At 38.6% G+C, this 17,086-nt stretch overlaps 1 protein-coding gene across 1 annotated transcript in view; it reads right to left on the reverse strand.

Moving 5' to 3' along the window:
* Positions 1–17,086, reverse strand: part of ESYT2 (extended synaptotagmin 2) — a 138,968-nt gene that overhangs the window by 32,293 nt on the left and 89,589 nt on the right. Inside the window, 7 exon segments of the mRNA XM_032806341.2 lie at positions 2,483–2,578; positions 6,021–6,110; positions 6,905–6,953; positions 8,146–8,228; positions 8,948–9,124; positions 10,356–10,440; positions 10,442–10,474. Of these exon segments, the coding sequence (XP_032662232.1) occupies positions 2,483–2,578; positions 6,021–6,110; positions 6,905–6,953; positions 8,146–8,228; positions 8,948–9,124; positions 10,356–10,440; positions 10,442–10,474 (613 nt within the window).

Raw genomic sequence — 17,086 nt, forward strand, 5'->3', positions numbered from 1 at the left:
ACCTCTGCATGCCTCCCCTGAGTGTCCTCCAGTCCCCACTTGTTGCCCCCACACACCTCCCCCGGGCCCTGGAGTGTCCCTGCCTCAAGCCAGTGGCTACCCTCTGCAGCTCCAGGCTGAGCTCTGCTCTGCTCTGCTGGCTCCCAGCATCAACTGCCACCACAGGGTCTTATTGCCCCCCATCCAATAGTGTCAGGGCAGACTGACCCTGCCCCTGCCCCTCCACCTCGGACCCTTCTCTTTTCAGCCAGGACCCTCCACCACCACAGGGCCGTCCCCCCACAGTCACCACTGCTGCCTCCACCCCCAGTGAGGTTAAAGAGAGGGGCAGAGGCAGGAGAGGAGGCGCATATGTGATGGCAGCCCTCCGCTCCCCACCATAGGGGAGGCGAGGGGGTTTCCTGGACCTGAGTGGGGTCCTAGGAGCACATGCAGTGACAGTGGTGTGAGGAGAGTGTGCTACCAGGAGGGAGCCCACTTGCATGCACCCCAAACCCCTCATCCCCAACCCCGCCCCAAACCCCTCATCCCCAGCCAGAGCTCTAATCCCCTCGCACCCGAACCCTCTGCCCCAGCCCTGAGCCCCCCTCCTGCATTGTAAACCTCTCAACCCCGGCCCCACCCCATAGCCCTCACCCCTGCACCCCAACCCTCTGCTTGAGCCCCTCCCAAACCCCAAGCCCCTCATCACCAGCCCCACCCCAGAGCCCTCACATTTTTACATTATTTTTAAAAATATATATCGGCTTACAAGGCAGGTGTGGGGGGGAGTGGGACTTGGACCTGTTCTGGGCACCACCAAAAATTATAAAAACCTGCCACCCCTGTATATAACAGCATTTTTAATATTTTCAGTTCTATTTTCTATTCCACTCCTTCTGATCCTAACATTTTGTTTGCTTTTTTGGCAACACTGAAGAACAAGCTGAGGTTATTGCTGAATTGTTGGCAGCACCACTCAGATCTTTTTCCTGAGTGGATAGCAATCCTCAAACTGCAATGCAGAAATGTCAGTCACATGCCCTGGACAGGCGGTATATAGTGAATATCAGACAGCGTCTATTTTCCTCATGAATGGAGATTAAAGTTAACTAAAGAGAGGGCAGTCTTGTTTGTACTTGGGATAAAAATTCACAATATTCTAATACTGAGGCATCAGTGTTCCCTATCAGATTACGCCTTAAAGTTTTAACACAATATGAAGATGAATGCTACAAACTCCTACACAGTGAGCTAAAAATATTGTCCCAAAGAGCAAGCAAATCTCAAATTTATTCCTAGACGTAAAAATTTTTTTAAAAATTCAAATTCTAATCTGACCCTTTTGCGGGAAATCAGATGTCATTGGATGAAGCTATTAGATATTTACAGGAAGCAGGAATATGAAGAAGTCAGAGTCGAGGCAGAGTCCCCAACAAGTGCCTGGCTACTTTCTGGGGAAGCTGCACTATCATGGAGAAGCAGAGCTTGACGGAAAAGGGGAAAAGAGAAGTAATCTGTTTTGTAAATTCTATGCAGATTTATGCCCCATTCATTTCTACTGAAGTAACAAGGTAGCCTCAGTGTGCAAATCCACACATGAAGTTTCCCTTTATAGTCTATACAAACAATTTCCAACCAATTGTTACTTTATTAAAAATACAACCTATGCTAGAGTATTTATGAAATGACTTGTGAAATAGTAATGTTTGAGGAAGACAGGAATGGGGATGACTTATTCAGCATTTTTACAGTTACATTTGTCATCTTTCCGTTTAAGCCATATTTTAAGTGATGCTAATTTTAAAAAAATTATTAGTTGCATAAATTTTCACTTTTATAATATTTCCTTTTCTTGGTTTGAAAACCTTATGGGGTTAATGTTTTAGCCAACATCATCGCTACAAAACCAGCTCAACTGCAGGGAAAACCCAATGGTATCCTTCACACTCCAACTTAAGATATCGTTCATTCTGTTCCTGGTATTGTTTACAAGTATGAAAACCACTTCAGTAATCTGTGGCCAACTACAAGATAACCAGCCCTTCCTACTCTTGGGCACCTTCAAATATACAGATTTAATTGAAACCTAGTGCTCACAAATTTATTTTTCACTATGGAACAGCTCCTAAGCCCAAACATATGTAAGTCTGCTTGAACTCAAGGCAAATGGGGACTGTCCATTTCTCTTTTATAGCTGGTACATACTATTTTCTTTAGAAAATATTACATAATAAAATATGCAGTCTTGCCAAATCCATCAAAGGAGCATTCTTTTAAAAATTACCTTGATTAAACAGCAGACTTTATTAAATTATAGTTAACTACATTGTACTAGTTTCTGAGAGACATGGACCATTACATTGTACACGTGAAAACATGAGCAAGGGTGAAAAACATGGCATGTGGGTTACTGAAGCAGTGCGGCATACTATTAAGCAAGAAGTGCTAGAAGGAAGTAACGGCCACCCAAGTCACAGGCTACTATCACAATATGACTTACTGGTAGATTTCTTGCTGAATCCAAATAGAGAATAAGCAATGCAGAAGAAAGCCCATCATTGGCTTGGTCTTTATCAGCTTTAATGCCTGACAGCACCTAAAATTAAAGAATATACACGAAGTATGTTTCTATACATGCAAATAGTAATACAATGTTAGATCCATCCCTGATTATTTTTTCTTATGCACAAATACATCAAAACACTAGCTTATAAATAATAGTATTCATAATTAGCAAATCAAATAAAAATGTATATAGTGATAAAAGTTGTAATAAACAAACAATATAGCTCATTTATAAGACAAATTACATCAAGTGTAAGATAAAATATGAGTTCCATCTTCTTGAAGTTCTTCAGATGATTTTATAGTATTGCACACATTACCTATGAACTCCAAACACTGCTTTTCCCATATATTTTCTCTGATGTCTAATATAGCTCCTAATTAAATTCAATTAAATAAAACAAATAGCCAGCATTTTTGGCTAAATGTATCCTATTTATTAATATTCTATATAAGCAATTCACTGATAGCAAAACTGTCTCAACTGACAGGAGTTAGGAACTCATTTGTTTCTTACTTCCACATCAGAAGATGTACAAGTTCCTGCTGTTACCTTGGGAGGTAATTTTACACTTTGGCAGGCAGTTCTTTTAGTATGTTGTTAAACACTCAAAAGCTAAATTGAATGGATCTCACATAGTTATATCAACCTAATTTCCTAGGATAGGCCTGATTACAATGTATTGGCAGTATTCCCATGGTCATGCCTCTCTTACAGCAAACACGAGACACTTTGTATTAAGGAGCCCAAAAAACAGAATTTTTGTGGATTCCCAGCTCATAGGACATGTCGCATCTATCATGTGACAATGGAGATAAATGTATAGCTTCATTAGTAAAGACTTTAGCCTTGAGTCTAAACCAGCTATTGTTCATTGTTAAGAAATCATTGGGTACAAATGCCACATTAACTACTTGCCTGCAATGTTGTAGCCATGTTGGTTCCAGGATCTTAGAGAGAAAAGGTGAGTGAGGTAATAGCTTTTATTAGACCAACTTCTATTAGTGAAAGAGGCAAGGTTTTGAACCTCATGGAAGCTGAGCTCTGTGTAGCTCGAAAGCTTGTCTCTTTCACCAACAGTACTTCCTCTAGTAAAAGATTATTACCTCACCCACCTTGTCACATTAACTACTTAACTGTCTGTTATCAACCTACTCCATTAACCTAAATAGAAGAGTAATTCCTACCTTAACAGAGGAAAGTTGATATGTGTTGATCCAGACAAACTACTATCTTCAAAGAATGCTATTTTTAGATAAATACACCTGTCTTCTCTAAAGATTTTCTATAGATCCTGAGTTCCTTTCTCAAATTTTTTAGGACAAATTCTAAACCTAAAATGATTCAGATTCTAAACCTGATTTGAAATCAACTAATCAGCTCTCACTATCAGTTTTAAACATAACACTAAGGAAAATAGCAGAGAATTCTCAGTGGAGAGCACTACCTTTTATTTTTTCCTCCTTTTGGAGGTCCACCAGAATTTGGTAAGTAGAAGGATATGGTTTATTAAGATTAATTTTGTTTAGCATTTTACTGACAATTTAGTATTGTTTTAGCTTTTGTTCCTTATGTAGTTTTATAATTATTATGGTTTTCTGGGGATTAACATTTGGCACAAGGTGAGACTGAACAAAGTGGCTGTCTGAAGGTTGGTTATTTGTGTTTTAAAACTTTTTGTATTCAATGTGCCTTGATGCCATGGCAATAGGCTCTACAGATAATGTTTTCAAAAAACACATTTAGACACCCATTTCCCATTGAAAGTTAGTGAAACTGAGGCACCTTTGAATATTTTATCCTAGATTAAATTAATAAACGAACATGGAAGTAAAAAGATGGCAGGAATGGGGAAAGCCAATCATAAGAAAGCTTGTCTACACACATAAAACGTAGATAACAGCTAACAATTCTGCCAACAGGCTGGTCTTCCATAAAAAAAAGATTTGAACATGATGCTGAGGATTCAAGTTAGTGGGCATGATGCTCATCTTTACTTTGCCATCAATAGAGACCAAGACAAGTTGTTTACTAGCTAATTATGATTAAACCACAAGGTTGTGGTAAGCATCAATTAACTCAATTCTTTGCAACCATGCTAATGTGTGATAAAATACTGTAGTAATATGATCCCAACAGAATTCAGCTTAATCTACAGCAATCTTGGGTCTCCACAACTCCAGTCCAAGCTGCCTCCTGATAAGAGACTGTCAGTTTTAAGATTTTTTTTACTATGTTTGGAGCTAAAATTAATGTATTTCCCCAGTGATTTTCTCCTTCTCTAGATGAAGAAGATGTACCATTTCCCCCCTTTCTTTCTGATGTAGTAATAACAGACATTTTTATTTTTCTCTGTGCACCAGCATCAATGCCAAATTTGGCAGGAGTCTGTGAATAGCTTTCAATAATATTGGTTGTGGTAATTCATTCTAGAAAGTAGTCATTGCTCAAACTTTTTTGTTTTTGTTTTAGTGTGTCACAAAGTTCTGGCTCTTTTCTGGTGATGAATGGTGGATTTAAAAAAGGACAGTCTTCATCATTTTTTAAGTGTTTTAGTAATAGTCAGTTTATTCACCTGAACAGATTGATAGTGTTTCTTTAATAATTACATAGGTAAAAATAGAAAAACAAATAGAAAGTAACTTGTTAGCTCTAAGTATGTATGATAATTTATTGAAGTTTGCCAATGCAACCACAGATGGTTACATGAAACAGTGCAGTATTTACCCTCCTCAAGGGATATACACAACACATCTGAAGACTTTGCCTTCAAGCTAGGTTAATTATTAACCAAGCTATGCCTATATGCTACATAAGTTAGGAACTGAGCACCATTAAACATATCGACTGTATCTGTTAAGAATTTCCATTGCGTTAATATATCAGGATACTGAACACTCAAAATCCATAAATGTCTTTATATACTATATGCAGGGATCCTGGTGCAGTCTTCATATCTGTTTTTAAAAATATGCTCTTTAAAAAAGCTGAATGTTCAGCCTTTAAGGATTATTAGGAACTTTGAAGCTGTTACTATAGGTAGCTCTTTTAAAACTGAATTCCATCAGCGAGAAGTTTTTAATTAGCAATGTATATTTAAAGATCTCATATTTCTACAAAGCTTCAAAACACTTTTAATTCCCCAAAATCGTATAATTGCTATGTAAAAATACATCCATAAAGAACTAAATTAGTTGTCTGGTGCTACAAGGCAACTAAATCTCACAAAGCTATTGTTTTCCTTTAACCATTGTCCCATGATTTTTAGTAATGCTGCTACAATATTACAGATGCAGTCTGGGTCACAGACACATCTGACTGGTCTGAAAGTTTCTAAAACTATATCTACAGGAGTAACACTACAAGTTTTCGCAATCTTATTATATTTAGAGGACTGGAACATTTAAAATGTTAACAAAGAAAGAAGAGGCAGTGTGATTAGGATAAAGGAACTTGCTTTAGACTTTAATACCTTGTCAAGATTCTCAGCAGTTGGCATCAATGTGAGCCATTCCAGTTTTAAGTGCAATTTTCCTTTGGAGACCTCATCCAAAGTGAACCACTGCAAACAAAGCAAATTAAGCAAAATGATAATAAATAGCTAAGAGTTCACCATTACACGAACAGCTATCATTACAACTGGCTAATTGATTTTTTTAAAATTGTAAACTAGAATAAATCAAGTAGAGCTCTAATCTGCAGAGTCTGAAAGCTAAAAGGATTCAGAGATGTTATGTGCTCCATTACATAAATGACAACTGGTCAGCTCTATAACATAAATTAGCCAGTTATGCTGTCACAATTTTTTGCAGCACAAAATGCTATAAATCATGGGGATGATTCTTCAAAAAAATTTAAAAGAAGTCTGGGAATTACAAATACAATATAATGTTACATTAAATCCATAAGACTGCTGTATGGCACAAAGTTCCACTCCATGATCAAAACCGTATAACAGGTGTTACTTTAATTAGTTTGACGGGTCTAATATTACTTCATCTAGGTAAAAAACTATTCTACTGAGCTTTTGCTTTTTCCAAAGACCAAATCACCAAAAAATACGTCAATCTTTTTGATGCTTAATTCCTGCTTGCATATGCTGGCAACCTTAGGCATGGTGTGATAAAAGGTGAAGGCCCTCTTCCTGCAACCTTCACTGATCCAAACCACTCACTCCTTGACTAATCCCAATGAAGTCTTTAACAGCTATAATCCCTGGACCATGGGACTAGACCATGGAACTTGTCACTAGAGTTCACTCATGTAAGGACTGCAGGACTGATTGCTGTGGGGGAATAAAGGGCAAACAAGTGAGTACACAGCAAGAGTTTTCCTATCAAAAAGTGACAGACTTACCTCATCTAGGAGGCGTTCCTTCTCAACTTCAGTTAGATCTATCATTAGACTAAAAGAACAAAAACACTTTAGAGGGGAATCACAAAGCCTAACACAGGACTTGAAAAACCCATTTATCCTGGCAAGTATAATTTTGCAGCAGCATAGGCGCCGACTCTGTGGGTACTCTGGAGCTGGAGCACCCGTGGAAAAAAAATAGTGGGCGCTCAACACCCACCACCCACCTGCCGATCAGCTGTTTCGCAGTGGGCTGGAGGCACTAAGGGGAAGGGGCAGAGTAGGCGTGGAACACCCACCAAGAAAAATGAAAGTCAGCACCTGTGTACAGCAGGTTCCTTCTCAAGAGAGAAGCTGGCAGAAAAGTAGCAGAATGGCCAAGCACTGCTACTCTTTTAACATGGCAAAAGGAAGTCAGGGAGTCTTGTAAGAGGTAAGATGACAGAATTATTTGAAGGAGGGATGGAATTGATTGTGGGACAAAAACATTTTTTGGAGGGGAAGTGCAGTGGATAAGCATTTTGTTGGGGAAGATGTGGCAGTTCAGGTACTTTTCAAACAGTCTATCAGGGTTAGTTCTTAGACATGTAAAGTGTCAAGGATTCTTTCAAACTCTGCTTACAATGAAAAAAAAGGGCAGTTATTCTGTCATTTGAAGCTATCTTTACTTTGTCGGCAAGGAAATTATACCCCCCCCCCACAGGTTTGACTTTGCAATGTTATATCTATTTCCATCAAGTATTTAATTTTTTCAGTCCAGACATAGACATTTTTAGAAAGAATATTTTGAAAATTGCCTGGTGTACCATTTTTATAACACTACTTTAAAACAATAATTTTATCGGAAACATTAACAACTTTTCTGTAAATGTTTCCATTTCTACAAATTTTTGAAGTTTTAAATTGGAAGAGAAAAAGTACATATCATCATAAACTTGTACAAAATGTTAGATTGCTTAAGAATTAATTCACTTCTTTTGAAGTGTTTTTGTACACAAATAGAGATCAATTTTATCTACAGAACGGTACTCAATAGTAACATATATGTTTGGAATTCCAGAATACATATCCAGGGAATTAAGGAATTCTTCTATTTGCTTATTTATAATTTTTTTAAAAGATAAGTTACTTTTAAATTTTACTTTATAGAAAACCTCAATATAGGCAAGAAATTCCAGCTGAGTGCTTCAGAATATTTCATTTCTTTGGCCATAGTTAACAATAGATATTCATGTTGTATTTACCTTCCCAGAAAGTCATCTTTGTCTGGATCTTCATCAAAGAGCTCAATCTCCAGCTCCTGTCCAGGATGTTCATACACTAAGGCCTAGGAGTATAGTAGTTATTAGCAGATAGACGGGCGAGATTACCTAGTCGGTATTACTATAGCAAAACAATAATGAAACATTATGAACCACTATGCGTTTGTCACCACACAAAGAAAATGTAATAATAAATATTTAATCTGAATTTGAGGACTGAGTCAACTATTTTTAAGTGATTTTAGCATTTAAATGCTGAAAACTAGATGCATTATAATGTATCAGTAACATTATCTAGAAATAACAGTGCTAGGATGACGTTTTAGACTTAACACAGCACCTTCTGACTTTAGAAAGATTCAATTATTTTAATTAACTCTATATGTATGTTCCTGCACTGTGATTTGGTTTAATATTTTATTTTTCTGTTAAATGTAATAAAAATCTCATGGTGTGTGTGTGATGATGGCAACATTTAACGACAGATCTTCCCTTAAAGTAATGGGATGCATCTAGCCCACTCTGACATTCATACTCTATATATTAATGTTTTGATAGCATGCCTAGAATTTGTCTTCAGAAATATTGGGACTAACCCCAGACTAAAGAAAGCTACACTTTAAATCAATAGACCATTTGTGTATCAATAACTGGGATTCTAGCTGGAGACACATCCAGAAGTTTATCTGTGAAATCTCCCTAATATTTTCCACTGACCAGAACAAAGTGACTCATATTGGAGAACTATTTTAAATCATGCAATGCAAACTCTGGCAGATTGTACCTCATATACTTCATTCCACTTTGGACTGAGATTTTCTTTGATGACCTTGCTTTGGAAGATTTGGTTGCCAACACGAATGATTCCATAAGGATCTGACTTTCCCTTGACCATTCCTTTTAGATAAGTATCTTTCCCTTCCAGATCCTGAGCTTCAATAAAGTGTATCCTTAGAACACCCTGAGAAAATGAAGAAGTGTTTACTTAGTGATCTAGAAATATATATCATTAATATTCTCAAAAGCAGTTTCTGTAAATCCTTTTAAAACATTCCATCACTATTTTGAGACTATATTTGTGTTTAATGTTGAATACTAGTTTGTATTTCCAAACATTTTATAGTAATAACTTTAATCTACGGTATGTGACTTCCTTCAGCTGAGGTCTTCAAAGACAAGGTAATTCAAATGCTAACGGCACTTTTAGCAAACACAAGTGTCACAGAGTTGCTGGCTCCTCTAAGGGGACTAGATGATGAAATCTATCTGTGGTGGGCCTCTTTAAGGAGAACCAGCTCATCTCAGTCCACTTGTAAGTAATGAACCATTGACGTGACTGGCTGGCAGCTAAATAGCAAACAACGACCAAGACCTGATAAAAGACTACCAGAGCTCAGTTAGGGAGAGAAAGACAACTTGTGAGGAGGCAAGCTTCGAGAGAACAGAGCAAGAAAACTACCAGGGAAAGGAGTGTCAGGAGGGACCTCCCAGATAGCTGCAGGAGGCCAGACTGTGAAGAGCTGAGTGCTGCCTAGAGAACAGCTGAAGTCACAGCAGGGAAGGCCCTTGTTCCTAGGAAGGACTCAGCATTGAGAGTGACTCGCAGGTAAAGGATCTGGACATGGGACTGATAGCAGGAGGCAATACTCCATCTGAGTCTAAGAAGCCTGGGTGAAGGTCTTTGTGTCTGTTTTGAACTTCCCATTAATAAACGAGACCCTGAGAAGGGGGAGGGGGCTGGAAGCGGAGTGGCTGTTCAATTACTTAAAACCATGCTAAACTTACTGACAACCCATTGGGGGAAATTAAGGTAGAGCATCCCCACAGCAGCACACCTGCCCACAAATGCTATCTAAAATTTAACAGTTACTTTTACTTATTTATTTATTTATTTTAATAAAAACACCCATCTGGGGCTTTGGTCTAAACATCTAACCATATTCTTTGGTTAGTGGAGGAGAAAGTTCTGCCAACACAGAAGGTAATGGATTTGGTGTCACACTTACAGCTATCATTGATAAACACTTTATAAACGGAACCTCAATATAAACAATATGACTGCATTCAGAGTAAGCTGTAATGTTTTACACACACACACACACCCCCACCCCCCGATATATTTGAAAAACATCAAATACTATATCAATTGATATATTAATACCAATTTACTTTATAATACAAAAAGTGCTTACCTTTGGTATAGGGAACCTCAACTGGGCAATCTGTACTTCGCTCACAAGAGGGACTGTGATTCGATTTGGAAGCACCAAGTAGTGGATATATTATCCACATTATGGTATCCGATAAACCACTGTTGGTATAAAAATATAATTAACTAACAAGAAATAAAAGATCTTAAGGACATGCTTGAGACAATAAGTACTGTAAGTTGTTTGAGCATGACCCCTTGCAAATCATTTTCATAATAGAAGTTCTTAGCAGATCTAGAATTATCCTTACAATACTAACATATTACAGGACTGTGGCTAAATATTTGTCTCAAATCTGGACTTAGGTTGTCAACAATCTGAGTGTTTACTGTGAACCTCCCTCAAGCTTTACCCAGCTGGTCGTATCTCGCTGCCACCAGACGGAATACAGCGCCTGCCTCGCATCTGGTCCCCCCAAGACTTTCCCTGGAGACCCCCCAAGACCCAGACCCCTGGGTCTCCCTATCTCATCCCCAAGCTTCCCCCCTTTCCTGGGTTACGCGGTGCGATGCTATACTTCACTCCTGAATACAACCGGAGAGGCAATCTAGCTTCCCGAGGGCTATGCCATTCACCTAGTCAGCTCACACAAGGAGATTCCCCCTCCTTTGTCCCTTAGCTTTAACTAGAGAAAAACCTCAACACAAGAGAACAGAGTTGATCTTTCTTCTCTTTCCCGTAGCCTGTCCTTGCCCTGGGAACAATTGAAAGTCAAACAAGATGTAATGTTCCCTCCCCCCTCTGTTCTTCCCGTGAGGAGGACAAGTACCTGGTACAGAAATTTCTATCCCTTTGCCTCACTAGGAAAAGAAACTCCACCAGTTTAAAAAGAAACTTTATATAAAAAGAAAGAAAATACAAAACAATAATACTGCATTAAGAGATCAATACAGGCTCATTGCTTTTAGAAAATATGAATAACAGTCTGATTTAAAAGATAGCCCAATAACCCAGTCCAGCACAGTACAACACACATGTAAATACAAATCAAAGCACATCACAGCCGATTACTTTGTTTCCTTTTGTACTCACAGATGTTTAGGAGAAGATTTGAAAGAAGATGGAGTTAGAAGAAAAGCTTGTTTACTCACAGCCGAGGAAAACAAAAAAAGACCCAGAACAAAGCCAAAAACCTCCAGAGGTTCCCTTTGTAAACCCTTTACAGGTAAAAGAAAATTAACCCTTACCTATCTACTTATGACAAGGACAATAAGCAAAAATGCTGTAGTAAGCAGGGCTTTGAAGCAGAGTCTGGAGCTGGAGCGCGGAGCAGCTCCAGAGCAGTAGGTTTTTGCTCCAAAGCCCTGGAAGTAAGACTACTTTAGGAGACTAGGTTTTGAGTTCTTACGGTAGTTTTCACATATATGGGCAACATACTCTGTGAGAAGGGAGTGGACTTTACATCTTACAGCATAGAAATAACATGTCTGCATATTCTGTGCAGAGGAGGTAAGGATAGAGAGGTGTGTTTTTTCTCTTTATTGTATGGCATTGTACAGGAACTTTGTAACAATCAACATTGTGCCCTTTATATTGTTCACCAATTAAACTGCATGTGTACATGCCAATTTTTTTGGCTACAGGCCACATTGTATAGAAATTGTATAGATTTTTTTCCTCTAATTTATCTGGATTTTAAGTAGGGCTTAACATCTGTCACAGAGGTTGTAGAAGTCACGGATTCCATGACCTCTGTGACTTCTGCAGGGACCAGTGTGGCTGACCCCAGGGCCACCCAAGCAGCTGACTCTGGGACCAGCTACTCAGGTGAACCCTGGGGACAGCCACACCAGCTGCTGCTCCATTGGCCCCCGGCAGTGGTCCTGGGACAGCTGGTGCAGCCGTGGTCCATAGCTCCTGGGAGCGGACCCTGGGCAGCCGGTAGAAGCAACTGCGATGTGTGACCCTGGCAGCTGCGGTCCACTGGCCCCGGCAGCGGTCCCCTGGCGACTAGTCAGAGCAGCCGTGATCCGCGGTCCTCAGCAGCTGGTACTGCTGGCCCGGGGCACCTCCCTACTCAGAAGCGGTTCCCCCCCACACACAAGATTTAATCACAGGTATTTTTATGAAAAGTCATGGACAGGTTATAGACGTGAATTTTTGTTTACTGCCCGTGACCTATCCATGACTTTTACTAAAAATACCCATGACTAAATTGTAGCCTTAATTTTAAGCCACTCAGCATTTTCACCCCAAAAGGTCACCAGGTGGAAGCAGCAGATGTAAAATAATGGAAAGATTCTCTTGCTATACATTCTGCTTTTCCCTCACCAAGTGTAATTAATCCTGGGGTATAGAATGGCTTCCGTATGAGAAGAGATTACTAAGACTGGGACTCTTCAGCTTGGAAAAAAGATGGATAAGGGGAGATATGATTGAGGTCTATAAAATCATGACTGGAGTAGAGAAAGTAGATAAGGAAGTGTTGTTTACTATTTCTCATAACACAAGAACTAGGGGTCACCAAATGAAATTAATAGGCAGCAGGTTTAAAATAAACAAAAGGAAGTATTTCTTCACACAACGCACAGTCAGCCTGTGGAACTCCTTGCCAGAGGATGTTGTGAAGGCCAAGACCATAACAGGGTTCAAAAAAGAACTAGATAAATTCATCCTTCAATGGTTATTAGCCAGGATAGGCAGAAATGGTGTGTCCCTAGCTTCTGTTTGCCAGAAGCTGGGAATGAGCGATTGGGGATGGATCACTTGATGATTACCTGTTCTGTTCATTCCCTCTGGGGCACTTAGCACTGGACACTGTCGGAAGACAGGATACTGAGCTAGGTGGGCCAGTAGAGCCATTCTTATGTTCTTATGCCTCTCACCATCATCATCCAGAAAAAAGGCTACTGAATAAAGTATAAGGTCTGTTACCTTCATTACACATTGATGAAGCAGATGTTCACCGTTGTGCATTTTAGTTTTTAAATGTGATTATTTTAATCATTCAACTCTGCTTTGGAAAGCTAGGCTGTGTTGTACTTTTACAAAGCAAGCTCTCTTTTTACATGCATTCAAAGAAATTAGAGAGTTTAAATTAAAAACAAAATGCACAAAGAAAAAATGTGTGTGGTGAGAGTGAAGTATAGCCTGCAGTGAACAGAGAACTAGTGTCACATTATGAAGAGAAGGGCACTAAAATTTGTTAGGAATCATTAACAAAATCTTATTTCGCCTGAGCAATGCCAATGAGAAAAATAGTAAGATAAGGTCTAAACTGAGCTCTGAAACAATATTAGCACATTTCTAGAGAAACAACAGTGTCTGGTTGTACTGTCTACACTTGTAAAAATTGGACATGTATTTCACTACTGATACAGTGCGAGTGGTAGCAGCACCGCAGGGAGGTTTAGGAGTTTGTAACCACGGTTAGATAACATAGTGAAACATACCTGAACCCTCTCTGAACAGCTTCAATTATTGCTACAGCTGGTTCAGCTGTGCCAGTGGTGAACTACAGATTTGATTTTGCCAGTGAAGCCACACATTTTAAAGGTGCTATTTTGAAATTTCAGTGTAAATAGGACTTAGGATAATAAATATCAGCAAATGTTCTGGACCCCTCACAACAGGACATACAACATAGACAATTTGTTTAAGGTCTCTTCTGCACTCAGATGTAATCCTGATTCAGCAATTGGTGTAGCGAAATAAGTGCTGATTGCTAAGTGTAGACAAAGGCAAGCCAGTGTTTGCACTCATTGAACTAACTGATAGGTGAATTCTTGGTTCCCCTTATTGGCACAAGAAGAGTACAGTCCAGGCCCCACCAATTGCTGAACTGAGGTTTTTCTTAAGTATTGACAAGGCCCTAATCACAAGATATATTTTGTGCCTCAATCTGGGTCTCTACTAAAATATGCACCCTGCTTTAATAAAACACCACTCGCCTACCACTATCTGGATGTACATATATGAGAGTGGTCAGTTTGGTCACCATTATCTTAAATTGTTCTTGCCATCCTTCACTAGCACAAAACACACCCACTCCTACACATATATCCCTCAGAACTGCACAGAGTTTTGCTGACGCATTCAAATCCAAATGCAAATTGTACTGTCAGAAAGTTTTATTTTATCCGAAGAGAGAAAACAGTACCTAGGTGTAACACCGATAACACTTGTCGGGGGGTGGGATAGAACTTGGGCTCTCTGGAGCTAAATGCATGAGCTAAAACCCACATCCCTTTTAGCTAAGGCTGTAGCACACTCCTTAATCTCTAAGTGGTCTTGGTGCCACTAGATGGGACAGAGCACAACACCTAAGTGGTGTGGAGGTTACATAGGCACTACAATTCCTGGATATTTAAACTCCTTTTCATATTATTGTCTTTGCTTTGATTTTTTGTTTAAAACAGACTAAACCAGTTTTGAGTTAGCTGAAAGTTTAAAAAATTTTTAGGCAGTAAACCAACATTTTTAACACATGAATAAACTCTTATGTAAAGAAACAAGATGGGAATGTTGCATCGAGGCATATTAAAGTTTCATTTTGGGAAGAGTATTCGCTCGTATGTGATAAACCTCTGAAAAGAGAGGCTGATAACAAAATCAACATATTACCTGTAGCTTGACTATTGGGTAAGGCATTGGACCTGAATGCTACAAATTTGCTTTGAAGGTCTCCTCCTCCTGACTCTGAAAGAGCATGTTAGCTGAGGGAAACATGGAGCTGGCAGAAGGCACCACTCCCAAACCTTCCCTGAAACTCCACTACCAAGCCCTAGAAGTGGTCACTTAATGAAACTGGTAGTGTCAAATTTTTCTCACCAAAATACTCAGCTGATAGTTTTGGGTCTTCAAAATATTTTAAACTCTTAGGAAAATGTTATCTTTAGTGTGTGTATGGAATCAAATAGAGGAATCAAATATGGCAAGTAAAAAGCCTAAAACTAGATATTTGTGACACTTCAGTTAATAATGAAAGGTTTTACAGCTCAAGTGAAAATAAACACATAATGAGACAGCAACAGGAGCCTGTAGTTACAGAGCTTATTGTAATGGGTGGAGCTTTACCAGTTAACCTCAATATTTAACATCCTGAGTTTGGGACAGCTGGATTGTGACAAAACTAGAATTGCTACATTTTTTTCACTCCAAGATGAGGTATGTCTAGTAAAGCGAAAATGCTATCAAGTCTTCTTTCAAGAAAGAACTGTTTTCTTCTAAATATTATATTGCTGCAGACCATAGAGAAAATGCCATTGTTTACTAAAACATTTTCAACTTTGTACAGAAGGCTGATATACAGTAGTTGCTACTAAGTCAGTTATTTGTTAGCAACCAGACATCACACACTGTTTATATCTGTGATTCCCCAGTTTCCTCCTACACCTCAAATAAGAAATAACTCTGGTAACTATGGCACCTGTTAGCAAACAACTGTTATAGGAACATTAGAATTGAAAAATTGCATCAGACCAGTGATCTATCCAGCCCCCTGATGCTGGCCACTATCAGATGCTTCAGGGTGGTGCAAGAAAACACATACTGGACAATTATGGAGTATTTTACCCAAAAGTGAAGTGTTCTCCTAATCCTGAAAGTTAATGGTTCACGAGTGCCCTGAAGTATATATGTTTATGTCACTTACATTACAAAGTTCTTACCATCCTCTCTAACATAACTGTGGCTATTCTGTACCCATGTAAACATTGAATTCTACTAAGCTCATGGCTTCAGTGAGGTCTTGTGGCAATTTGTTTCATAAGTTAATTATATTTTGTAAAATCATATTTCTTTTTATCAGTTTCAAATAAGTTTCCTTTCAGTTTAAAATAATACAAGTTTCCCCTGAACTTCAAGAAACTCTCAGTTAATGCACTCCTTCCGTATTGCAGGAGAGGAGCATCAAAGTTAGTCCTAATCCCTGCTAGCATGTGACAAAAAAGTGTTGAGGCAATTTAGTGATAAAAAGCTAAAGTTATTACTTAAGATAAACACTTCAAATATTTTTTTCAAAATAAAATTATTTTCCCTTCATTTAATCAAAAATGTTAAACAGCTGATATAACTGCCAGAGCCAAAAGCAAGAATTAGATGGTCAGTGGGAGACTATGTCCTTCCTTGCAAGCAGCAACATCTTATTCACCACTAGTTATAATGGCTAAAAAAAGATCTGTTTTGAATGTCCATCTTCCCAAATAAAGGAAAATAAATGCCAATACAGCACTAAAGCCTTACCGGTGAAAGTAAACACGAGTCAATTCAGTTTTAGTTTCCACAGCAACTCCACCTTGCCCACATTATGTAGATGTGTGGCCAAATTGAGGGTGGTATGGTAACTGTTACTGAGTTTTTGACTTTGGCAAACTTACACAGTTTTATTTACATTTTAGGTCTTTGTTTTCCAAGCAAACAGTATATATCTACAGAGAGAGAAGAATCTCTAAAGTTTAGTGGGCCTAAATGTTGCTGATATCTTAATCCGTTTTATTAGCTGACAACAGCAAAAGATTACTCAAAGGCTATAGTCTAGAGGTACATAATTTTCTCTTTTGCCAAGAGGATATCTTTCCTCAGTCAGTTTTAAGTGGGCTCTAAACAAAAGCAGTTAGGCAACCATTATCCTAATTTATTCTAATTTTGATTTGTTCAGCTGGGATTTCATACAACAATTTCAAATACCTTTAAGTGATGTTTTAGTCATAATTTTGAGTAATGAAGGATTTTCATCTTATTCCTTTATCCAAGGTTACCAAAATATTTTGGAA

The sequence above is a fragment of the Chelonoidis abingdonii genome, chromosome 2 (assembly GCF_003597395.2).
Source record: "Chelonoidis abingdonii isolate Lonesome George chromosome 2, CheloAbing_2.0, whole genome shotgun sequence".
In the NCBI taxonomy this organism is placed as follows: Eukaryota; Metazoa; Chordata; order Testudines; family Testudinidae; genus Chelonoidis; species Chelonoidis abingdonii.